Genomic DNA, 25,825 nt, shown 5'->3' with positions numbered 1-25,825 from the left:
GGTCAGCTCCTGGTCTAGTTTTTACTGACTGTATAGAGCTTCTCCATCTTTGGCTGCAGAGCACATTGTCAATCTGATTTCTGTGTTGACCGTCTGGTGATGTCCATGTGTAGAGTCATCTCTTGGGTTGTTGGAAAAGAGTATTTGCTATGACCATCGTATTCTCTTGACAAAATTCTACCAGCCTGTGCCCTGCTTCATTTTGTACTCCAAGGCCAAACTTGCCTGTTATTCCGGTTATCTTTTGGCTTCCTACTTTAGCATTCCAATCCCCAAGGATGATAAGGACATCATTTTTTGGAGTTAATTCTAGAGGGTGGTGTAGGCCTTCATAGACCTGCTCAACTTCAGCCTCTTCGGCACCAGTGTTGGGGCATAGACTTGGACTACTGTGATGTTGAACGGTTTGCCTTGGATTCGAACTGAGATCATTCTGTCATTTTGGAGATTGTATCCCAGTACTGCATTTCTTACTCTTTTATTGACTATGAAGGCTACTCCATTTCTTCTAAGGGAATCTTGCCCGCAGTAGTGTACCTGTTGGTCATCTGAATTAAATTCACCCATTCCTGTCCATTTTAGTTCACTGATTCCTAAGATGTCGATGTTCAGTCTTGTCATCTCTTGTTTGACCACATCCAGCTTGCCTTGATTCATGGATCTTACATTCCAGGTTCCTACGGTGTATAGATCTTTACAGCATTAGACTTTCCTTTCACCACCAGATACATCAGCAACTGAGTGTCCTTTCGGCTTTGACCCAGTCGCTTCATTCTTTCTGGCACTATTAGTACTAGCCCTCCGCTCTTCCTCAGTAGCATAGTGGACACCTTCCAACCTGAGGGGCTCATCTTCTGGCGTCATATCTTTTTGCCTTTTGGTACTGTCCATGGGGTTTTCATGGCAAAGATACTGGAGTGGGTTGCCATTTCCTTCTCCAGTGGATCACGTTTTGTCAGAGCTCTCTGCTATGACCTGTCCGTCTTGGGTGGCCCTGCACGGCATAGCTCATAGCTTCATTGAGCTACGCAAGCCCCTTCACCATGACAAGGCAGTGATCCATGAAGGAGAAATACTTATTACTGGTGGATAAATATGATACATGGGTTTTAAGCAGCAATGGAAGAAGAAATTGGATTGTCTCATTATGGCTGATCAGTGAATCACCACGAGGTGAAATACCTGACATCTATGTATCTTAGGCTGGGTCTTATTCAGCAAGATCATTTGTTTCAAATGTGTTGGATAATATGTTTTTCACATGGGATTGTCTAATCTGTCTAATTGCTAGCAGTGCGATGAAGCTAATGCTTCTTTTGGACACACATTTTGGCAATATTCTGCAAGTGCTTCATTTCAGAAGGTTATTTTATGCACAAGTTTTCTACAGGAACAAACTTTAATATCCACTGATATTACACCTTTTTAAATATCCACGCTTTTAAATTATATACCTGCACCATGGAAATTAACAGTAGGTCAGTGTAAACGGATTCCTTATGCCTTAAAGATGGCTTAAAGATTGATATTACAACATTGGAAAGATAAACTCTCATCTCCTACAATGAATTGCAATGCAATGAATTACGGATTATAAGGCTTCTGACATCTGAATGGGTGGCATGTAGATTTGCATATCTGGTTCACTTTTGTTGAAGCCTATGTGTAATTGCCAGTAAACTCTATTTTCATATACAAGTATTTCATGTGTATTCATTGCTATGCATATATCCAAATCTATGTATGGATGTTAAAAAAATTATAAAGAAAAAGAAAAAAGTTTCTTTCCGGTGAGTTTCTATAATCAGAACTTTTTTTTTTTTCCCGCTTCCATTGCCTCCTCACAATGCCGTCCGGCGGAGCTTTTTCGAGTGGTACAAGGCCTGGTTCACCCGGGTCCTAAGGAAGATCCGATGTCACCCTCAAAGGCCCACTGTGACGACTTTGCCAGGCATTTCAGGGAGAAAATCGCTCAGATTCGTCACAAGCTGGACTCCACTAATGAATCAGAGGTCTCTGGGGAGATGCCAATGCCACCGTCTGGTCCAAAATTGTTGGAGGAATTTCAATTATTGCGGCCCGATGATGTGGACAAAGTACTTGGACGAGTACGTCCCACCACTTGCCTATTGGATCCTTGCCCGTCTTCGTTAATAAATAACTCCAAGCACGGGATTGGGACCTGGATCTTGGAAGTGGTTAACGCTTCTCTGAGGGAGGGTCGAGTGCCTGCCCCTTTAAAGGAGGCGGTAATACGACCGGTCCCGAAGACAGCGTCACTGGATCCAGAGATGGCCACTAACTATAGACCTGTGGCCAACATCCCGTTTCTGGGCAAGGTGTTGGAGCGAGTGGTGGCTGGACAACTCCAAGCACTCTTGGATGAAACTGATTATCTGGATCCTTTTCAGTCCGGCTTCAGACCCGGGTACAGTACTGAATCTGCCTTGGTCGCCCTGTACGATGACCTGTGCAGGGAGAAGGACAGGGGAAGTGCATCCCTATTGGTTCTTCTGGACCTCTCGGCGGCTTTTGATACCATCGGCCATGGTATCCTTCTGGATAGGCTAGTGGGATTGGGGGTCGGAGGCACTGCTTTGCAGTGGTTCCACTCCTATCTCAACGGTCGATTCCAGAAGGTAGTGCTGGGGGACTATGGCTCTGCGCCATGGCAGCTATGCCATGGAGTACCACAGGGCTCCATTCTATCCCCTCTGCTATTTAACATCTATATGAAAGCGCTGGGAGAGGTCATCAGGAGGTGTGGGCTGCGGAATCATCAATACGCTGATGATACCCAGCTCTACCTCTCGTTTTCCACTAATCCAGGTGAGACAGTGGCTGTGCTGAACTGGTGCTTGGCCGAGGTAATGGAATGGATGAGGGCCAATAAACAGAAACTCAACCCAGACAAGACAGAGGTCCTGTTGGTTGGTGGATCAGGCTTCGGAGAGGGTGGATTTGACCTGGTCCTGAATGGTGCAACACTCCCTCTTAGGGACAAGGTCCGCAGCTTAGGAGTACTCCTCGACCCGGAGCTTTCTTTGGAAGCTCAGGTGACAGCGGTGGCGAGGAACGCCTTCCTTCAGCTTCGGCTGATTAATCAGCTGCGCCCCTACCTGGAATACGACTGCCTGGCGACGGTGACACACGCGCTGGTGACTTCCCGCCTAGACTTCTGTAACGCGCTTTACGTGGGGCTTCCCCTGAAGACGGTCCGAACACTTCAATTGGTGCAAAATAGAGCTGCCAGGTTGCTGACGGGGACGGGGCGTTATGCTCACATGACTCCAGTCCTCCGTCAGCTTCACTGGCTTCCCATTGAAGCCCGGGCCCAATTCAAGGTGTTGGTTATGACCTATAAAGCCCTAAACGGCTTGGGTCCTGGCTACCTGAACGAGTGCTTACGTCCGTATTTGCCCGACCACCCCTTGAGATCTGCGGGAGAGTCCCTTCTCCGGGAACCCCCCATGAAAGAAATTAGGAGAGTAAGTACTCGGAGGAGGGCTTTCTCTGCGGTGGCGCCCAACCTATGGAATTCACTCCCCAAAGAGGTCCGCCTGGCACCGTCATTACTGGTTTTTCGGCGCCAGGTAAAGACCTTTTTATTTAAACATCATTTTAATTGTTAAAATATATGATCTGGCCAGGGCAACGTCTTCTTCCTTCTCTTTTCTCCTCCTGTATTCTTTATTTACTTATTTTATACTGTTAATTTTAATTGTATATTATTATGTTTGTATCTCAGTGTATTTTTGTATTTAGTGGTAATTTATTATGTTCTATCGTATTTCAATGTATTTTATTGTGTTGTAAGCTGCCCCGAGGCTTCGGCAAGGGGGGCATAGAAATGTAATAATAATAATAATATTAATAATAATAATAACACACCACCCCTCCTTTGACATATCCATATTTTGGTTTGTTACAATCTAACTGAAATGGACTTAAGCAGCATTACCACCACTTAATGTAGTCGGTCATAACATGTTAATTCATCATGGAGGTGAGCTGATAAAATTAACTAGTTCATGAAAGCTTTTGCCAAAATAAATGTTTTAATCTTTGATAACTGTGTTCTTTTATTTACAATAAAACTGAGTACCTTGCATTCTACACCAAATTAAGACATGCAGAAACAAAATCTTGCTTGTTCTACAAAAAGTCCTTTCTTTACCTGTGTTTTGAGTTCTCCCAGATAAGCTCGGAATAGTTTTTCAGAGTTGTCAAGCATATCACTAGGTTGGACTTCTCCCAGGACTCCCAGAAGCTCATAAATCCTTTCCAACACTTAAAAAAAAGCATACTAATCAAATTATTACATATTATTTTATATCAGTTACACTAATTATATTTACCCTGGACAGGGAAGGTTTTAACCCCTGACCCAACAATACAACAAAAACCACATGTTCCCATCAGGACTCACCAACACTGATCTAACCTATAGAGGAAATCACAAGAAGGCTACTATTTAAGCAATCAACCAGCCTAAGGCCTTTACAATCAGGGGAAGAGACTGAAAATGCAAATGTGCGTTCATTTCTTCTTATAACTTATCCTAATCATATATAAGCTGAGTTCAAAAATTGCAGTAGTGCTAAAAGAAAATATTTCATTCTTGCTGTATTTTCAGCAACAAGTTCCCAAACATCCCAGCAAATCAAAACAAAAACAATACAATTAGGAAAGTTCTCACCCTACCCTCAAGACAGGAGAATGTGTTCAATGAGAGTTACTTCCAAATCAGTGTACTTATGACTGCAGCCCAGTAACCACTAACTGTACTCCTTAATAAGTTGAAGTACAGCTCCATTTCCTTATTTAACTTGCTAAAATAAGTAAAAATGTTAACAGGAAAATGAAACCTTACCTGTATCAGGCACTTTACTTTTCATACCAAGTTCACCATAAAATTTATTAAAGATTTCTGCAACTTTCAGATCTTCCATCAAATAAGAAGATCGCAAGTTTTTAAGTAGCTAGAAAAATGTTCAAAATAACCACATATCAGGACAATAAATAACCCTTTAAGGAGTGCTATAAGATCACTAAGCAAAACATCTTATTTCCTTGCTGGTTAACTATCAGCTTTATAAAGATGTCCTATTGGCTTTTGGATGAACTTAAAAATAAATTTCTATATTAATTCTATGTATTCATCTCCTATAGTTTAAGTGTATAGTTATACTTGTAGTTATTTAATTTTAAAACACTTTTAAAGTTAAATAAACCTCAAAACATTTTCATTGAAAGCTTTAGAGACCACTGCATATAAAAAGCATAACTTAATCCTCTCAGAAGTATCTAAAATATCAACTTTACCTTAATCAGTAGCTCTAGTGCTGGGATTCTGCATTTTGCTGATTTGTCTTTTGTGTAAGCACTAAAACACATTCGCTAAATTTTTGAAAGACAAAAGAAAACACAGGTAATGCAGTGCCTTTGAAGTTCATATCTTGCTGTATCTTTAACTTTTCCTCACTATCTTATAGTACTTTAAAAACTAGACAATTCCTCATGTAAAGCCAGTCTGGTTAGTTCTTCTTCCATCAGTTATTCTTAGAAAAGGCCAGACTAATGAAAAATCTTCCTAAACACCTTGATTCTACCTTCTGTGAGAAGGGAATATTCTGAGAGAAGAAGGGGAGGCTTTGGTTCCTATGCCTTATTTTGGGGAATCCCCCTCCCACACACACCACAGCTCACTCTTGAGGGCTTCCTTAATCTCTGTGTAGCTTGTTCAGAAAGCTGGAGAGGCTGATGTGAGAAGGAAAGAAGAAGAAAATCCACTTCCACCATCATAGCTGATCCAGCGCAAATCTGGATCCAGTCCCTTGAATGCAAATCATGCACTGCCATAGCCCTTGAAAAAGATTTCTGGTCTGAAACAATAGAGCTGCTGACAGATAGGGCTGACAGTTCTGGGCCAGTCTGTCCCAGGTTCTTAAATCTGTTAACTCTGAATATTTAAGTTAAGAAGAGAGCAAAGAGCACAAGTAGCTCTTCCTCACTATTCTTGTAGAACACTATCCAAAATACAAATGCCTGAACATGTGAAACTTCTCTTTCATAGAGAATGACTGAATCCCACAGACTGATATGAAAAGTTGTACTGTGGAATTATGGTGTTGGAGATGAATAGAAAAGGTTCTTATGCAATGATGTAATTGGAAACAATTGCTCTTTTTTAAATTTTACTTTCACCATACTACTTTATTTGGCTAAAATTTCTAGTTTTATGTAAAATATGAAGTAATTTTCCTTGACTCACCTTTACATCTTGTACATAAGGATGAACTTTTGGGCCAATCTTTTCCAGAAAAATCAGAAGAAATTTTAGTGCTTCTTCTCTACATTCTCGAAACTGTAAAGAGAAAATTTCCAGCAAGCATAAAGCCAGACAATATGAAATATGCAATTAATAAGGCTTCAAACCAATTTTTCAAAGTAAATATATGGCATTTACTTAACAAATAATGTTTAGTAATCCACCTATAACTATTTTGGTCTTTTGTGGCATGTAGACAATTTGAAAGAAAAAAGGCCAACAATTTTCCAACTTAAACCCCTGTCCCCCAAGTTTCTCTTGAAGACAAGATTATTTACAAGCATGCTTCCAGCTATGATTATCAACTTACTTCTTCAAAAGCCAATGATTCATGGATAAATACGAGTAGCCCATCTTCCTTAGAAAACACCAGTGAAGTCTGTAAAGCTGTGGGAAGACCAAGTAAGGGTTCAAACTGTATGCACAAAATGAAATAATCTTCTTCCAAACCTATGGTTCTTATATACATAGGATTAGCCCTAAGGAATAAATGGAGTTGAGCTTCTTGATCCTCTCTACCCACCCTGCCAGTCAGTGAGAGAACAGAATCCAAGCTATACTATGGATGGGGAACCTTAGGCTCATGAGTTGTGGCCTCCCCATTTACCCACAAAAGCCTCTAGACTAATGAGGCGCCAACCACATTCTGAAGCCCTCTCTTCCTGATGCACCAGGAAGCCACTGCTTCAAGGCCTTCCCAGTGCTTTGAAGCAGCTTTTCCTCAGGGCTTCACTCAACAATCCCTGTTCTTATTGGAAAAATCAATTCACCAGTGAGCCATGGCTCCAAGGCAATTCCAATGCCTTAAGTTGGGATGGTCCAACACATGGCCCATAGGCAGCCTGCAGCCCCCAAGCCCCCCACCACCACTTGAAGCCCTCAGTCTAGGTTCCACCAATGGCACAGGCATGATTGCATGAGGTTCAGGAAGAAAGCAGGTCAAGCTGGCAGCCTTGCAAGAGCTTGATGGGGAGAGTTTTTCCACTCAGTTCAGGTGCAAAAGGCTCAGTGCACCAATTCAAAGGAAGAAGGGGCCAAGAGGGACACATGGGATAGTTTCTGGGTGGGAAAAACGGGGAAGAAAGGGATGGACCACCCAAGAGGAGAAGTCATTGTGCTTGGGGAGTGGTCAGAGAAAGAGCTGCCTGCATTCTTTTTCATTCAATGTAATTCACTGTGCAATTCTCAGATTCCATGTCAAAGTTCTCATGTTGCCCTCAGGGTATGAACCAGGGTATATGCCTTAGGTGAATAACACCAGCACAGTTTGAGAGAGAATGAAAAATGTAGGAGCATATGGGTAGGGAGGTGCATGCCAGCACAGATCAATCCACTTTGGGCTGTGACCTTGGCCCTGCTGGCATGCAGTCCCTGACATACTTGCCCAAGTCCAAGTTAGCCCTCAAACCTCCAAGATTCCCACCCCTGCTTCAAGTATATAGGCTTCATTCAGAGCTACTTTTAATTGTGTGGAAATCAAGACAAGAGGCATCATGCTCCCTCATTACTTGAAAACACCACTGTCATATGAACAAAGCTATTAAAGTATCATTCAAGCTATCAATTGATTAATGACAAAATTGCCAATTACAATTAGCTTAAGATCTTCATTCACATCACTAAGTTACAGAATTGAGTAAAACATAACCTCAACTAAGTAAACTACCTAGAAGAATGTGAAAGTCATCTGTAAAAGGTTTATTGCATTTACAGCACTCATCACAGCTGATGAGCTGTGATTTCTTACTAAAATCCTTAAGACAGTCACTTCCTTGCAGAAAAGCAATAAGCATTAAAAAAAATCTTCCTCAAACCTTATTCACATATTGTCATTGGTGAAATACCAATTGCAAAGAATTGGCAGCATCCAGCATCCTCATCTTCAGGGATATTCCAGGGTATTATTTATTTGTATGTTTCTGCAGATGGGACACTGCTAAAACCTCTATATGTCAGCACATTTCTCACTGCAAGTTATTGAAATATTGCAAACTATTCTTTCAACAGATGTTCTCACCTTAGAGTGATTAACACTTTAAGGATATCTACTGTCAAGGAAGTGACAATGCATTTATTGTTTGCTTTCTTATGTTCACATAAATTGTAATAACTATTATCTACAGGAAAACTTCACAGCTCTGTTACAACATTCATACATTGTCATTTATGATAGCTTATAGGCATGTTTATGGTTCATAACCCTTCCAGAGTTGAACATTTGTCTAAACCACATTTCTGCTTAATAAGCACCCACAGTAGTTTACACAACAGAGATGTAAAGATGATTTAAAATTATGAAGTAACACTGATGCTGTTTGCATAACATGCTGAGCTTGGGTGCCGCCTGAATACTGAACTTGCGTTTGCAGGTTGTCTTCTCATGTGAACACAGTCAGCAGAGTTACACGAGGGTTCTACAATATTCAGGATTGTGAACAGCAGCAGCACAGCTTCTGAAAGTCATTCAGTGTATTTTATCTGTTTATGTTTGCTGCTGTTTGCATTCTGAGTGACAACTGTGTGGTATTCAATGTTGTAAGCCGCCCCGAGGCCTTGGCAAGGGGCGGCATAGAAATGTTTTAATAAATAAATAAAAATAAATAAATAAATAATGTTACCAAAGCAACCAAACACCAGGCTTTGTATATACAGGGAATAAGGCTGCAGCAGCTGTCTTCAGTTATAGATTTATAATGTCATAGTAAAGTACAATTTAGAAGGATCATGTGGGCAACAAATGGGTTTGTTAGTTAGAAGGTTCATAAAGAACATACTTGATCAGAAGTTCTGGCAAGAATTTTTTTTAAGTTAGTTGGAGGCTGACAACTGGAAATGCTGGTGGATTAAGAGAACGGGGTAGGGGAAAACGTGAACATAGAAGTTGGATGCTGAGAGAAGCAGAGACTTATACTCTAGGGTAAAGCTCCAAAAAAGCAGCAAAGCCCAAAACTGAAAGGTCCAAGGTCTGATCCGATGGAATTTCAGCAAACAGTCCTTGAAACGTAATTATCTTCAAAGCACCCTGGAAGTGTTGGAGGCAAAGGAAGACTGCTGTACAGACTTGTGAGAGATTGCCTGTGATGGAGTTTAGGGAACGGAGCTGAAGAAAAAGCTATTGAGAGCTTGGGAAGAATCATAGAACAGTAAAGTTGGAAGGGGCCACAAGGCCATTGGGCCCAACACACTGTTCAGTGCAGAGCTCCAAGTTAAACCATCCCTCTCAGATGGCTCAGAAACTCTTGTTATCCACAAGCATATTTAGGCTGCAATCCTATGGTCCCTATAAGAACATCCCAGAAGACACAAGATATTTGCATTTCCCATCAGATAGAGAGAAGGGATCATGCTCAAACAGGGAGGACCAACCTTGGATCCCGCCTCCCAGCAAGTGCAGATACAACTACAACTCTTGCTTCCTCAATGTTTCAACATTAGAGATGGAAGGGGGGAATCAGGCCCATTACATGAGTGAATACAGGGAGAACTCAGACCCTGACGAGCTCCCAGACACACAGGTAACAATGAGGAAAGAGCTGGAGTAAATAATTTCCTTCAAAATGCTTAGGAAAAAAAATGAATTGAGGGGGAGCCTCTTCTGCACTGCAAGAACGCTTGCATAGTTCAAAGGCTACAAAGTTGGAGCTATCTGCACCAAAACACAGAATTTCTGCATCCATCAATAATGGTTTGAAAAGCAACTGCTTATCCTTCATGTAAACACCTTCATGTAAAACCCTTATTAAACACCTTTTTCATTCTATGAGCTCCTTTATAGTATGCATATAGTGTCAATCTCATGCAGACACCATAGACAACAAGCTACTGAAACTTTGTAACAGGGATGCAAAACATAAATAGATGGGGGATGAATTTTGTCCTCCCACGTCTGCAAGTCCTGCGCATGATTTACCTAGAAATCAATCCTACTGAACTCAATGCAATTTATTTTGGAGTAAACATGCATCCGAATGTACATTACGTTTATAACTTAATGAAATCGTATTAGAAAGCAAGCCTCATCAGACGTGCAATGCAGCGGGCTGTTTATCCCAATGGCCAGTTCTACTTAAGATAGCAAGGCGCTCCATACGCCAACATGTACAGCCCATGTGAGCGAAGAAAACGCCTCCTGCGTTAAATTTAAGGCACAATTTTATCCACGTTTAAAAAAGAAAAATAGCTAGCTGGATCATGCTGGCAGTTGTAGGATTTTTCCCCCTTCTCTAATCATGCATAGTATTGTGCCTTTAAGAGTTGGGGCACCACGCTGCAATCCAAAACCCGAGATTATGTGAGCCACACGCCGAAACGCCTTGAAGCGCAATATTCCTGAGCCTGCGGGCAGCTGATCTCCCCGCCAAGATGTTACGCACCCAGGACTGCGTCTCCACTGCTAGTCACACACGTCTCCGCTAAGCAACGGATCAAAGTGTGGCCGTGAAGGGCTGCGCTGCCAGGGTCTGGGCTCCGCAGTATGCCGTGCAGTTGGAGCAGGCAGTTCCGCAGACCCCCGGCAGGTACTGTAACCGAGGTCGCCATGACGCGCCCTGCTCCTCTTCCGCGGCCACCCCTCCCGGCCCACACGCCACAAAAACGTCCTTAGAGCTCGCGCGCACGCGCTTGCTATATGGGCCGAACCAAGCAAAATGTTCACGGAAGAAACCAAGTCTAAAGTCGAGGAGTCACGCTATTGGCTTCAGCAAAGCCAATGAAGGAGGGCGCTGAGGTCGGATGAAACCATTGTAGCATAAAGGGTGGGCCGTGTTTTCGGGCTGCAAGCAGGGCGCCCTAAAGAAGGACTTTTGTACCGTACAGTCTCACTTCCTAAAAACATCAAGCTAGAGAAGCAATTTCTACAAGCTCGTCCTTACTGGAACAGCATGTTTGGTCACTTCCTCTGCCCCCATTCATAACAACAGTACCGTATAAGGTATTCCTTGTTGAATTGGCCGCAAAATTCTGACAATATGGGTGATGCCATTTTAGGACGGGGGGAGCTGAACATTGAAGAAAAGTGAAAGCAAGCCCCCATGTGCCTTTCATCAGCTTTAAGGGGCATCAATGGATCACGATGACAACACGTTTTTCCTTCCTCGCAAACTCCGCACGACGATGTCGACACAAACGTTTAAGGAATAGCACTGGCCATGCCCCTTCTTCCGTGAGAAATTGGTCTCTCCCACTTTACGAGTGATGGAAAAGCCCGCGAAACTGGGAGGTCACATGATTATTTTGGCGCAGAATTTTCTTGCTTTTGGTCTATCGGCCTTCTTTCGGGAAAAGTGTGTATAAAATAGCGGCTGGTGTAGCGAGGAGATTCGTTCGCTCCATTTAAAGGGCGCGCGGGCAGGGGTGAGGACCCTCCGCAGCTTTTCACGCCCGGACACCCCCTAGTAATTATCTTCTTGTTCCTTCTCTCCGTCCTTCGCTCTAGGATTCCTCCAGCCATGTCTTCGCCAGCGTCTACCCCGAGCCGTCGCGGCAGTAAACGCCACCGAGCCGGAGGCGGTCCAGGCAGCACGAATCCCCCTACGCGTAAGTTGCTGTCGCTGTTCCACCAGTTCATTTCTACAGGCTCCCTTGCCTAAATTACTATCTTATTTACAGGCAGGATGCTAGATTTGAGTTCCCTCGTTAGAGAGGCTATCTAGTCCAACCCCTTGTTGAGTGCAAGAGCCACCATGCAAGAAGAAGCAATAGTATCCCCAATGCTGCTAGGGAGAGTCTGCTTAAACTCTTCAGGCAGCTGAGCACAGCACTTCCTGATTGAGCATGTTCTTCTATTAAACGGCGCTTACAAGGAGTTTAGGGCTAATGCTTACTTTAAATGTTTCTCTGCAATTTTCCTTCTAGCCTTTTCTTTTCTAAGCCAGCTCTTTCAACCATTTCCCACAAAGCATGGCTTACAGCCCTGTCACTATCATGGTTATGCTTTTCTGCAGTTTGTCAGTTGCCTTCTTAAAATGTGGCATCCAGCAACTCTTAAATGCAGCATGATAGCCCGGAGCAGAGCTGTTTCTATTCATGATCTGGATATTATGCACTTGTCAATGTAATGCAGGAACCCATGCTGGATAAGACCGAGGAGCTATCTAGTGCAATATTATGTTCATACATTGGCCAGCTAGCTGCCCATAGGAAATTCACATGCAGAACAGGAATACAACAGGACCCTTCCATCTATGTTCCCCAGCAACTGGTGTACATGGGCATACCAACTTAGATAGTGGGTGTAGCATAGAGCCAGCAGGATTAGTAGAGTTGTCTTGTTGTCACTGCGTATCCCTGTTCAGGAAATAGAACAGAAAGATGTCGAATAGTTGTGAGGTTTATAGCTTTATATTTAGCTACCAGATGCTTAGTTTGAGAAGTAAAATGCAAGGCGTGAAGTAGCAATCAATTTTCATGACTTCTTCATATAGTGATTAGGAGTTGCAGTAATGTTGAAGAGTTTTCACTTATCCCTGCATCAACAGGCACAATTATTCTTTTGGGTTAAATCCTGCACTAAATGATTCTCAAGCTGGATAAATTGCATTAACTTATTGACAGGTTAATAACTGAAGATAAACTTAGCTTTGTGCAAGTACTTGTTACCTAAATGAAATGAGAATCCTGTACTATTACTGTCTGGTACTCAGTACAACTACTGTTCTTTTACACTATTCTTCTTGGTTCTTATTTAAAACTTCACATAGTAATTATATAAGGTCAATAACTAAAATTATGCCTTCTGGCTTACCAGTTTTTAATCAGAAAGTGAAACATTAGTATTAAGTAAAAAAAGATGGAGTCTTATCACTTATTTTAGAAAAATAAAGGTCTGCTTGCTTAAGTGAGAAGTAAGATAAATGAACAACAGTAGAGGTAAATTTGTTTGTTAACTTCTTCTTAACTATAGCTGCCTCTGAAGATGTTCAGTCCCCACCATCACAGCGACGTCACCCAGATGACTCCACATCTACTGGAGACTTACAACCAATGCCAACTTCTCCACCAAATGATACACAAAGCCCAAATGTTCAAGACACTCTGTTTTCCAGCCCACCACAGTTTCCACATTCAGGTACTTCTCATTTGGAGAGAAAATTACAATATCAAACTGCAAATGTTACATCAAACAGAAAAATAATAACATCAAACTGCTTATTTTTAATTGTTAGTTGATGAGATGTTTAAAGTAGGATTTTTTTTATTCCATTCACTTGGTGACCTTAAAAATAATAATACACACATATGTTACTCTTCATTTTGGGTGATGGAGGTAAAAAGGGAAGAAGAGAGTGCTTCAGCTGAGTCCAGGTTTCTGCCTTCCAACTCCAAAAAGTTCAGTGAATATACACCCTCCCAAATTATGCACAATGAATCTTGACCATTATGAAAACCAACAAAAACAAGGGAAAAACTGAACAAACACTTGAATTTTCCAGACACTAATTGACAAACTGAGTTAATACAGAATATAATACATCAGGTCTATCCAAAGTTACATGCTTTAAATTTCCATTAATTCCATTGGGGAAATCTTTAATCACATTCTTCACTGCAATCATCTGGTTAGACAAACAAAGATCTGGTTACATTGAGAACAACCTATCGTTCATGAGCCATAGGTTGTGGAAAATGAAACAGGATTGAGTTTGTGAGCAACATGGGATAAATTGGTAAGGTTCCATGGTGAGTGTTGTCTATCTGCTCTTAAGAAACTTAGCAAGCCTGAGTAAAAGAAAGTAGTAACATTTCTATTTTAAAATAATGATTCAAGTGTATTTGTAACAGTTCCACTGGACTTGGATATTAGTTCACCATTGACTTATGGCACTCCCAGTTCTCGAGTAGAAGGAACCCCAAGGAGTGGTGCACGAGGAACTCCAATTCGACAGAGGGCTGATCTTGGCTCTGTTCGCAAAGCTAGGCAGGTGGATCTGCATTCTGATACGGCAAGTATTCAAGATTTTACAGGTGACATAGGTTCAGGTACAACCCATCCTCATATTAATTTAAATGACATGTCATCCACTTAATTCAATGGATCTTACTCTCTAATAGCTGAGCATATGATTGTAGTCTTACATTTAATATTGTTTACTCTTGTACTTAGCCTCTAGGAGAGGATGCCATGGCAAGTGAACAGTCTCTTGGACAAAAACTTGTGATTTGGGGAACAGATGTCAATGTGGCATCATGCAAAGAAAGGTTTCAGGTGAGTGGATAATGGTTATGACATTTGGAACATTTGTTTATATTCATATATATTAGCAGTATTTATTTAGTTGCTTTTAAAAACATTTCTGTGTGAGACAGTAATATAAGTGGGAAAGAAAGAAATAGTGGTGGCTGTGGGAATCTTTTCTAATTTGTTTAATGTTTCTAAGTAGCCATAGTCAATCACAGTATGCTGCTGAGTTTATATAAAATCCATACCTAATAAAGGAATCAAAGGACATAAACATTAAAAATGTTTTGACCTACCTCTATTCTATTGGGTGAACGCAGATGCTAAAATTATGTTTTGTTTTCAAATATTTAGAGATTTCTTCAGCGTTTCATTGATCCAACAGCTAAAGAAGAAGAAAACATTGGCTTGGACCTTAATGAACCTCTTTATATGCAGAGACTAGAGGAGGTATGTTAAATTAGTATTGTTTAATTCTGCTTGCATTTTAAGATTTAAATGCTTATTGAATGGCTTAATGTCTTGCAGATAAACTTGGTTGGAGAACCATTTCTGAACGTAAACTGTGGCCACTTAAAATCATTTGATGAAAATCTTTACAAACAGCTGATGTGCTATCCCCAGGTACTACATTTTTAGTAGTTTTTACAACATAGGAACTAGAATATCAACCAGTGAGTCAGCCTTATCTGTACCTATTGCTTCAATTATTTCAGATAGGAATGAATGCCATGATAGGGTATTTATGTTCATGTGTAACATGAACAATAGCAAAGATACCATACAGAGTTATTAATTTGCTAATTCTAGTAAGTAATAATTCATCTTACAGTTCAGTCCTGTCAGTATTATTCAAAAGATGTCTCGCCCACAGACTTCAGTGAAGCTTACTTCTAGATACATGTGCATAGCAGTGCAGCCTTAATGTTAAAATACACTTGGCATGAAGCATTGGGAACTACTACTGAAAAACAACCTTGGAGTTTTGGGGCAGTTAGAATTAATCTCTTGGTTCTTTGGATTCAGAAACATCCTTAAAAGCAAAACAACTAGACACTGCACTGGCTGCCCAGACAGCATAATGCTAATGGGCAACTTTTATACAAATTTAATTATACACAAGAGACAAAAGGCAATGTCTTTGGATGAAAACTTACTCTTTTATTTAAAAAAAAAATATGAAAGCCAGTGGTTCTAAATAACCATCAACAGGATTATCAAGTGAGTTTTCATATCTGTTGTGCAAACCAGGTAGTAACACATATCTATGGTTTATATCCAATTTGTACAGGAAGTTATTCCAACATTTGATATGGCTGCTAATGAAATTTTCTTTGAGCATTACCCTGACTCAGTCTTAGAACATCAAATTCAAGTTAGACCATACAATGCATTAAAGACAAGAAATATGAGGAGCCTTAACCCAGAAGGTAAGCTGCTGGAACATGGTTTTTATATTATCAGGAAAAACTGCTAATTGTTAAACTGTGCAGTCCTACTATTGTAGCCATATTCTTTACACCAAACTGAATCCGAGTTCCACTTTTTCAATGAACTGAAACTTTATGCTGACAAATGTCTGTTTCAAAGGCAGAGCATAAAGTAGTGAATATATCTATAGTTTCCAAATGGGGGAAATCACTTCCTAATCTACCAGCAAGTGATTGATGCAGAAATACTTACTTTTTGCATAAAAATGTAATTTCACAATGGATATTACACAAGACTTGCGTATTTGTTCTTATGGGTCTTATGGCCTGATTTGATACATGTTTAGAGATACCATATGGCTATTTAATGTCAATGGGTGTCAACGATCTAGATAAGTACATATAAACCTAATTTGATTGATCTTTTGCTTTTTTTTTTTTTAACATCATAGATATTGACCAGCTTATCACTATAAATGGCATGGTAATCAGAACCTCCCAGTTAATTCCAGAAATGCAGGAAGCTTTCTTCAAGTGCCAAGTCTGTGCTTTCACAGCAAGAGTAGAAATTGATCGTGGCAGAATCGCTGAACCATCAGCATGCAAGAACTGTAACACCACACATAGTATGGCTTTGATTCACAATCGTTCTTTGTTCTCAGATAAACAGATGGTATGTTACTCTTTGGTTGAATAGCTCTGATCTGCTTAATTTTCAAGTTTATTGCTATTGTGTTCTGAAAGATCTAGAAAGCATATCAGTAGTTTTACAGTTCTTACTGCACAACTAGTGATTTACAAATCCCACCCCCACCAGCAATATACTAATCAAGCTACTTCAAGTGATGTTTGTGCAATTAAACAGTTGCTTTTATAGTGTGGATTACAGATTAGCCTATTGTAAAATTGTCCTATCTTGGGGTATTCCTGGATTCATTTGTCAAGACAAAGTCAGAGGTAGTAATAGTCATCTTTATCCCACATCTGGAACAGATCTTTAACCTATAGGGGATAACTTCTGTTGATACTCCATGGAAGCATGAAATATGTTTGCTTCACCATACAAAGTGATAAACCTAAATATTAAATCTGGCAGGCAGTTGCAAAAGCAACTTGTGGCATTTTAAAAACTGATCAGTTTGTCTGATAAGTACAGTGGTGCCTTGGCTCATGAACACCTTGGTTCACAACCAAATTGGGTCACAAACAAAAATTTCATGAAAATTTTGACTTGGATCACAAACTCCGCATTGGGTGGCAACCAAGATTGCAGCCATCTCCCCCCCCCCCCAAGTGGGGAGATGGCCATGTTCGCAGTTGCGTTCGTGCAGGGAAGACATAGAGGAGCTGACAACAGAAGAACTTGCTGAACTTCAGAGTAAGCAGCAGAAGGCACTTGCTGAGGAGGATTCCACTGAGGAAGAGGAAGACAGGGAGGAGGTTAGCAGGGATGTGATACAATCAATTATGAAAAAATGGAATGAGTGCCAAGATTTCTTTGAGAAGCACCACCCCAACATAACTAATGAACAGAGTGTTGAATCTGATGAACGATAACATGGTCTCTCATTTCCAGAGGGTTATGCAGCACAGAAAAAACAAGTGACTATAGACAGATTTTTCACCAAAATTGACCCTGTAGCTAAGAGACAAAGAAGAGAGGAAACCCCTGTAAGAGCTCTCCCCAGTGTCCTTATGGAGGGAGACTCTCCCTCAAAACAATAGCCTTCACCCCCACCTAGGTTAGTGTTCTCCACTGTACTGTACAGTACTTCGTTGTTTGTCACTTTGTTTCAAATTTTTGATTAAAAAATAGTTACAGAACAGATTGACCTTATTTACATTGAACAATATGGGGAAATTTGACTTGGGTCACAATCAGAGTAGTGGAACAGATTAAGTTTGTGAGCCAAGGTACCACTGTATATAAGTGCAGTTTGCATTGTTCCAGAAAACAAGAGAAGGAAAGCACTTGCACAAAAATTGCTAGGGTTTGGTGGTTTATCATTTTAAAATCTATACCATGTGGTCACCTCCAATGTGTACTCCCCCCCCCCAAAAAAAAAATCCATTAGATTAAACCAAGATGTTGGAAATTGGCTTATCATTACCATATTGTGAGGTAATCACTTTCTGCCTCCTCCCAGTTCTCTTCCCAGCCACCAAAAGAGGGCATATGAAGACAGGAAAAGTGGTGTTAAAGAGGTTCTCCTGCTGTAGGGAAAGAATGAGATGCTTTGGGTCTAGCAGAAATGCAAGTGATAGACTTCTGTGGGCACCATTCATTCTGAGTGCCTTGGGACATATGCTAATTGTTCAGGGTCAAGGTAGCAACTGCAGACATGAACTGATTCATTTTACACTGGTGCTTTTCCAAACTAAAGAGCAGTGCAGCCTAGTGAAGCAGCATTGTTTCTTGTTTGGGCTCAATACTTGTATCAGAAAAAGAATTTCTAGTTTCAAAAGCTTGCATCCAGTATGTTTTGCACTTAAAGTAAGGACTTGGTTTTGTGTCAGATCAAACTGCAGGAGTCTCCAGATGATATGCCAGCTGGTCAGACACCATACACAATTGTTCTCTTTGCTCACAATGATCTAGTGGATAAGGTTCAGCCAGGTGACAGAGTTAATGTTACAGGTAAGAAAAATATTTTATTACCAGTGTAATTTAAATAAGTGGAATAGTATTTTGCTTTGAGCTGGTTCAATATTAAGCTAAAAGAGAATGAGAGGTGGTACATTAGTAATTAGAGCACCTGCTTTTTTCTTAAGAAGCTCTTTTATACTTTTGTCAGTTGTAAATACAGGCTTAGTTTGTGTGGTTTTATATCCCCATTTAAAAACTAGTAGAAATATACAATACAAATCCAATATTATACAATTAATATTATCAGATTCTATTATTTGTGTTACACATGCTAGAAATTATACAGCAGATGTTATGAGTTAGTTGGCTTATGTTTCCACTGATTAAAAGAAAACATTTAATGCATTTTGAAAACTTGAGCTATGTATTGTAGTGCCAAAAACATTTTGAGATACTTCATAACATTACAGAGCCTAGAATAAACTCTTTTACATAAAAAATTAACCAAGCAAGTCAATACATCTATTGACTTCTTGTTACCTTGCTAAATTAACTATGTCACTGGTCAGTTAATCAGTAATTGCTGACTCCCAAGTCTAAAGCCATTTAGACAATGTCATATATGGGCAGCACATGTGCAATGTCTAATGTTGTTTGGTAGGTATAATATCACTTCATGTTTAACCAGGCATCTACAGAGCAGTCCCTGTTCGTGTCATTCCAAGAATGAGCACTGTAAGATCTGTCTACAAGACTCATGTTGATGTTATTCATTACTGCAAAACTGATTCAAAACGTTTGCATGGCATTGAAGATGGAGCAGAACAGAAAATGTTTACAGAGGAGCATGAGAAAATGCTTCGAGAGCTTTCTAGAAAACCTGATATTTATGATAGGCTTTCCTCAGCAGTTGCTCCAAGTATTTATGAACATGAAGATATTAAAAAGGTAAGCAACATTTTAAATTATGTATGACTACTGGAGTCAGATTACTATATGTGTTAAACTGATGAAGTACATCGAAATCTGTGCATAGTTATCTTGAAATATAAATGAAACCATTTTATATTAGAAAACATAACGTCCCAAGAGCTCAAGTGCTGTGTATTTTAACTATGAGCATCACTGCCTCTACTAAAATAATTTCTAAAAAAATGTAGTTACGAGGAAACAATCTTTATTCTCTACCACTGTGGTCTGCTTCACTTTTAGCAATGGCTAAATGAAAATGAATGGAAGCAGCTCATATTGGGAGTAAAGCAGATGAGCACCCTACTTCAGAAGTTTTCACCTGTAATTCACAACAGACTCAACCAGCAAAGCCAGTGGTGAGGGACAATGGGAGTTGCAAGCCAAAACATCTAGAGGGCCGTAAAATGTGCATATTCCTGTTACTCAGCAAGGTGGCCTCTTCTCTTTGTAAGCAGCAGAAAAGGGTTGTGAGCAATGCTTTAATTCATATTCACATCCTACTGTATTTTTGTATATGAAACTAACTAGGAAAGTTAAGCAGTCTGGGCTTTTGTATTGTAAGATGAATGGCAACCAATAGGATATTTTAGTACTAGTTAAAAATTCAGAAGGACCACAGACTGAGATGCAAGTTTTCATATTTGCTGGTTTGGTCAGATTTTTTGTATATTTGGGGCACCTCCTCTATAAGAGGTACCTGCAGCTTTGTGCCCTTTTCTGTGAAGCAATATCAGTTCTCTAGGAAAGATCCAAGTGGCTGCATCATTCAAACACAGGGCCAAGCCCTGTACCTACCCATGGAAAATCATGTTCTGCACAACAATGGGGGCATCCAGTTCATCTCTGAATTGGAAGACTTAAAATCATGCATGTACATTTATTCATGAAACATTGGCACTGAAATGCTCCATTTTGTAGGGCATTCTTCTTCAGCTCTTTGGAGGATCAAGGAAAGATTTCAGCCACACTGGCAGAGGTAATTTTCGTGCTGAGATCAACATTCTACTCTGTGGAGATCCTGGTACCAGCAAGTCACAGTTGCTTCAATATATCTATAACCTAATTCCAAGAGGCCAGTATACATCTGGGAAAGGCTCTAGTGCTGTTGGTCTTACAGCATATGTGATGAAGGATCCTGAAACAAGACAGTTAGTATTGCAGACTGGAGCCTTGGTCCTCAGTGATAATGGGATTTGCTGTATTGATGAGTTTGATAAAATGAATGAAAGTACAAGATCAGTGCTTCATGAAGTCATGGAACAACAAACATTGTCTATTGCTAAGGTAAAAACTTACTGAAAATTTTCTAGGTAATTTTCTTTCAGTCAGAATGTGACCTCATATCTGTATCACCTTCTAATTCTGATAAGTACCAGAGTGGTGAGATATTAGCAGGCATGGCAGAACCCTAAGGTTTACAGAAGTACAAAAATATCTGATAAATCTAAAAGAGGAAAAAGTCAAAACAACCCAGTGGCCACAGAATGATGACTTGTAGGGAAGAAAAAGAAGGGGGGGGGGGGGAGAATGAGTATGCCAGAAGAAGATACTGAAGCATTGCTTTTTTAAAAGGGGATTGAATCAGATGTAACAGTTTAGTATATGTAATTTTGTGCTGTAGCCTGAGTATAAAACTTTAAATTCTACTAGATCTATAAATGAATTTCAAATCTTCCTCACAGGCTGGAATTATTTGTCAACTAAATGCTCGTACCTCCATCCTGGCAGCTGCTAATCCAATAGAATCCCAGTGGAATCCAAAGAAAACTACTATTGAAAACATTCAACTTCCCCATACGTTGTTATCTAGGTATACTATGAAATATGTTGTTGCTGCCTGTTCCGTCTGTACAAAATATTTTGTATCTGGACAATTACTGTCTATTCATCACTTTTCAAGTAGTAGGATTTTGTACCTCAGATGGGAGAAAATCTTTAACTGTCCTCTGAATATACACTATTCTTTGAATACCATGGTGGGGGGGCATTTTTGCTTTGAATGTATATAGAGGGCAACTGGCAATTCCCGATTCTTTACTCATGGCAGACTGTCATGAGTAGGCTGTCAATTACTAATGATTTGAGTTATTTTCCTTGGTCCTGAGAATCACTGGTTCTGGACTATAAATTATGGGGCAGAGATATCAAATGAAACAAAAAGCATACTAGTTTATATCCTCCGCTTATATCAAGAACCTTACTTTCCAGATAATATGTTATAGTTTGAATGTAATGCTATTCATTTGTTTGACTTTACAACAGTGTTAAATTTTTAACACGCTTGATCAAACCATAAGACAGTAGTTTTACTGGTGGAAAACTTTTTCATAAAGTGGTGGTTTTCTCTGTAGGTTTGACCTTATTTTCCTTATGTTGGACCCACGAGATGAAGCATATGACAGACGTTTGGCACATCACTTGGTTGCACTATACTATCAAACTGAAGAGCAGGTTGAAGAAGAGTACATGGATATGGCAGTATTAAGAGATTATATTGCTTATGCTCGTAGTTACATCAATCCAAGACTGAGCGAAGAAGCAAGTCAAGCTCTTATTGAGGTAAAAGACCTAGGGGAAAGTAACCTTAAGACATGGACCTTCCTGTGTCCTCTATCAGTGTAAATGCCTGAACTCAGAGGCTTATGAGCAGCTGAACAGATCCTGAGCGGCAGTCAAAATAATCATTGCCTCCTGCTTTGCAAACAACCATATAGCTAAGGTGCTTTGGAGGGAGAGGAAAGCCTAGAATACTGCACAGTAGCTCATAGCATGGCAGTTCCAGTCTCCTCCCCTTCCTGCTCCCTTCACCCCCTCTACAAGGTTGATTTCCAGACCACAAGAGGGAGCATCATGGATAGTGCACAAGCGTGAATTGAAGATCTAGCAATCTTAGGTAGCCAAACTACTCTGCATTAGCACTATGGACTTCCTGGCTGATTGTACCAACACCACTAAATAATACACTCAATGAAAGATTAAGTGTTTGGTGGTTTTATTTATTGCTGTTACTATGAATACTTTGAAATCTTGAGGATGACACAGTAAAAGTCTCTGTTCAATATACCAAGTTCCTTCTTTCCTGTTTGTGTTCCAAACAGAGAACAGATGTAACTAATGACCCATAAAAAGCTGTGTTTGTAACAGAAGGGAAAGTTGCTCCTTGCTAACTAGGTTAGCACACTATGAGGCTGAGGAGCTGGTCATTGACCTCTTCCTACAGTACTGTAGTATTAATAAAAGTCTGTTTGGATTATAACTTTCTCTTAATTGGATTGGAGTTTAAGTTTTTCCTTCCATAATTCCTTCTTTCATAAACTGTTTTGGGACATTGGATCCTACACTGAATTAGATGCAGAGTTAGAGCAGAGTTACATTAACTTGCCAATGGCACAGGGCAGAAAGAATAAAGGGATTTGCCAATCCCTTGGGGATTAGGATTTGTCTAGAAACAGTATAGTCCAGCACGCACACAATGGTAACAAAATATTAACTCAAATAATTCCTGATTAAAATATCTAAATTGTCAAAATTAAAAACTGTTCATGTTTGTCAGAATTTAAAAGTGAGCCAGGTTAGACAACACTGAAGACATCTAGTAAATAGTATCTTTGCATGTTAACAAGGACTGTTAAATGAGTGTAACACAAGATGATCTATGTACACACCTTTTTCCATTTTTCTCCCTATTAGGCATATGTGGCTATGAGGAAGATTGGAAGTGGTAGAGGAATGGTTTCTGCATATCCTCGACAGTTGGAATCTTTGATTCGTCTAGCAGAAGCTCATGCTAAAGTGCGCTTTTCTGACAAGGTGGAAACAATAGATGTAGAAGAAGCAAAACGTCTTCATCGCGAAGCTCTAAAACAGTCTGCTACTGATCCAAGGACTGGAATTGTGGATATATCTATTCTCACAACAGGTCCTTGTCTAACAAATATAATAATCTTTATATTTGCCTTGAATGCAATTTTTAAATATAGTTGATATTGAAATCTGCAGAATTATAATCTGTAGCTTAGAGCTCTCTCAAATGGCTACTGTATTGGAAAAAGCATTTTGACTTTGTGAAATTTCATTTCAAGGAATGAGTGCTACTGCCCGTAAACGCAAAGAAGAACTGGCTCAAGCTTTGAAGAAACTGATTCAGTCTAAGGGCAAAACACCAGCTCTAAGATACCAGCAACTTTTTGATGATCTTCGTGCACAATCTGAAACGGTAAGTCAGTTCTATACACATGCTTATGCCTGTGCAATTCACAATCATCAACATTTCCAAGAATAGCCTTTTCCCCACCTTGAATTCAGAATATGGATTGCTTAAAATTATACCATAAGTTGCTCATTATCTTGTAACTTGGATTGTCATAATGAGGCACTGTGGAAAAAGTGTGATAATGTAAGCTTAGCATTAAACAATGTGAAAAGTATTTTAGCAATGGCTCCATAATTATTATATCTTGTCAAGTCCAAGCAGGGGAAATTCAGTAGTGCAAAGGAATCTCCACATTTTGTCACTAGTTAGAATCTCACTAAAAAAACCAAAGGATACTCAAACACTGTTAGAAAACTCTTTTAACAGAATGACAGTGAAACTTCCTGTTCATAGCTTTTGTTGTTGTTGTTGAAATACAAATTCAAGGTCTATAAAAGGGAATTGATAAGATGGAACATTTGTTGCAGTTCAGATTTGTTGTCAAAATGTTTGTGTAAATCTTCCTATTTTTTCTTTCAGGCTATTACTAAAGAAATGTTTGAAGAAGCGCTTCATGCACTAGCTGATGACGACTTCTTGACTGTGACTGGGAAGACTGTTAGATTACTCTAAATGAACCCCTATTTTTTACAATAAGCTCATTATAAGGATTCCTGATATAACTTGCTTTTGTAGAAAATGCTTATGTAATTTAAAAAAAAGTTTTCTATTTGAAAGCCAGAGGGCCATAAATGCCACCACTGAAAATCAGTGTCTAATTTTTCGCATTTAAAGACCATCTTTTAGGCACAACAGACTATAATGTTATGCACACATTTTTCTTTCAACATGTTTTTATTCTTTTAAAACCTCAATATGGATTGTAATATCAAACTACTATTATGGAATTTGCATTCCTATTTGGTTGTAGCAGTGCTTACACATACTAGATATGGCCTGTGAAGAATGTGTTTGCAACAAAATATAATTGGTAAACTGGATTTGATCGTGCATTTCAAAAATGGAATAAGATGTATTGGTTAGACTGAACAATGTCAATTGATACTTTGTATAAAGAAAGCAAACTGAGTTTTAGATAATGTTAAACTATACTACATAAACCATGGTTTAAAGTTGTTTATCCATGCTCATATTTCATCTGTTCAGCATCTACCTCTTGAGGTAGACCAGTGGCTGGTATCTTGAGTCCCTCATAAGCCATAGTTCAAACATACTTGGCAAACCTTAGTTAGACTGCACAAGGTTTGTGCAATTAAAGACAAAATAATCACACAGAACCTCAATAAATGATAGACATTGTGGTATAAACTTTTGATTTGTTTATGCCAAGACTGGGTTCATTGCTACACAACTGAAAGTAAGCTTTATGTTATGTCCTGGAATAATTAATAGATTGCACTGCTTATCATACTTGTCATCCTAATTCCTCAGCAGAATAACAAAGCTATCATTGTACAAAGTAAAATCACTGTGTCAGTAGTCCTTTTGTTTGCTGTCATTATTTCCACGAGGAGATGGAGGCAGCCTTAACATTTGACTCAAGTAAACTGTTCACCTCCTGGGCTTTTCAGGGAAGCAATTACAGCAGTAGTTATCAATAATAAGCATTTGCTTGTTTTTAAAGAAGGAATGCTAGGTAAATGATATGTAAAAGGCAAATAAAGATCTGTTAATTGTATTAGTAAAACTTTTATGACTACCACATTTCCATGTTTTTGTCATTTCTCTATGTAAAACAGTAAAAAGATCCAACTTACACTGAGCACTCCTCCATTTTAAAGAACTTACTTTTCTTAGACGCTAAAAAGATACGGCTTGCATTCTTGATACACACTTGTTCTTTTAAAATACATTGGTCAGCAGCAACTGACCAAGGAAGAGATCTTGAGGTTGTGGTGGACAGCTCCATGAAAATATCAACCCAGTGTGCAGCTGCTGTGAAAAAAGCAAACTCCATATTAGGCATCATTAGGAAAGGAATTGAAAATACATATCTATGGTACAAGTGCATTTCAAATGCTATGTATAGTTTTGGTCACTGTACCTAAAAAAGGATATTGTAGAGTTGGAAAATATGAAGAGCAATTGAAGTGAACAAGGGCCTGGAGCAACCCTA

The 25,825-nt window shown here is 39.6% G+C and overlaps 2 protein-coding genes across 12 annotated transcripts in view; one reads left to right on the top strand and one right to left on the bottom strand.

The window, feature by feature from the left end:
* The window catches only part of PRKDC (protein kinase, DNA-activated, catalytic subunit), a 132,047-nt gene extending 121,131 nt beyond the window's left edge, over nucleotides 1-10,916 (bottom strand). For 3 of the 7 annotated variants that reach the window (XR_006414094.1, XM_044424166.1, XM_044424167.1), the window contains exons 1-6: nucleotides 10,705-10,916; nucleotides 6,642-6,718; nucleotides 6,275-6,367; nucleotides 5,326-5,400; nucleotides 4,874-4,982; nucleotides 4,178-4,290 (exon numbers count right to left, since the gene is read on the bottom strand). Coding sequence is in view for 6 of the 7 variants with exons in the window: in XM_044424166.1 (XP_044280101.1) it covers nucleotides 4,178-4,290; nucleotides 4,874-4,982; nucleotides 5,326-5,400; nucleotides 6,275-6,367; nucleotides 6,642-6,718; nucleotides 10,705-10,870 (633 nt within the window). In the remaining variant the exon portion in view is untranslated. The remainder of the gene's footprint in view (nucleotides 1-4,177; nucleotides 4,291-4,873; nucleotides 4,983-5,325; nucleotides 5,401-6,274; nucleotides 6,368-6,641; nucleotides 6,719-10,704) is intronic. The other 4 variants (XM_044424162.1, XM_044424163.1, XM_044424165.1 and 1 more) reach the window with 3 other exon arrangements.
* On the top strand, nucleotides 10,791-25,413 carry MCM4 (minichromosome maintenance complex component 4). Of its 5 annotated transcripts, none has more exons than XM_044424175.1 (17): nucleotides 10,830-10,848; nucleotides 11,766-11,866; nucleotides 13,233-13,397; nucleotides 14,111-14,271; nucleotides 14,433-14,534; nucleotides 14,862-14,957; nucleotides 15,036-15,131; nucleotides 15,799-15,937; nucleotides 16,390-16,610; nucleotides 18,455-18,575; nucleotides 19,213-19,472; nucleotides 20,415-20,780; nucleotides 21,179-21,306; nucleotides 21,848-22,055; nucleotides 23,187-23,415; nucleotides 23,579-23,712; nucleotides 24,229-25,413. In XM_044424175.1, exons 2-17 carry the CDS (start codon nucleotides 11,779-11,781, stop codon nucleotides 24,319-24,321), a joined length of 2,607 nt encoding a protein of 868 aa, XP_044280110.1. In that variant the 5' UTR covers nucleotides 10,830-10,848; nucleotides 11,766-11,778; the 3' UTR covers nucleotides 24,322-25,413. The 5 variants fall into 5 exon arrangements, with proteins under 5 accessions (XP_044280111.1, XP_044280110.1, XP_044280109.1 ...); XM_044424174.1 differs by lacking the exon at nucleotides 10,830-10,848 and adding an exon at nucleotides 11,158-11,261; XM_044424173.1 differs by lacking the exon at nucleotides 10,830-10,848 and adding an exon at nucleotides 11,416-11,492.
* The last annotated feature ends 412 nt before the right edge of the window (nucleotides 25,414-25,825 follow it).

Source organism: Varanus komodoensis, unplaced genomic scaffold (genome assembly GCF_004798865.1).
Source record: "Varanus komodoensis strain SLA01 unplaced genomic scaffold, ASM479886v1 scaffold14_1, whole genome shotgun sequence".
Lineage (NCBI taxonomy): Eukaryota > Metazoa > Chordata > Lepidosauria > Squamata > Varanidae > Varanus > Varanus komodoensis.
The sequence above is the reverse complement of the archived record's forward strand: the minus strand, read 5'-3'. Positions and strand labels throughout refer to the sequence as shown.

Coding starts and splice junctions, on each gene's coding strand:
- MCM4 (XM_044424172.1), top strand. CDS start 11,555: ATGATTATTTTGGCGCAGAATTTTCTTGCTTTTGGTCTATCGGCCTTC. Junction 11,614..11,765: donor TCGGCCTTCTTTCGGGAAAA/GTGTGTATAAAA, acceptor CCTTCGCTCTAG/GATTCCTCCAGCCATGTCTT. Junction 20,781..21,178: donor AAACATTGTCTATTGCTAAG/GTAAAAACTTAC, acceptor TCTTCCTCACAG/GCTGGAATTATTTGTCAACT.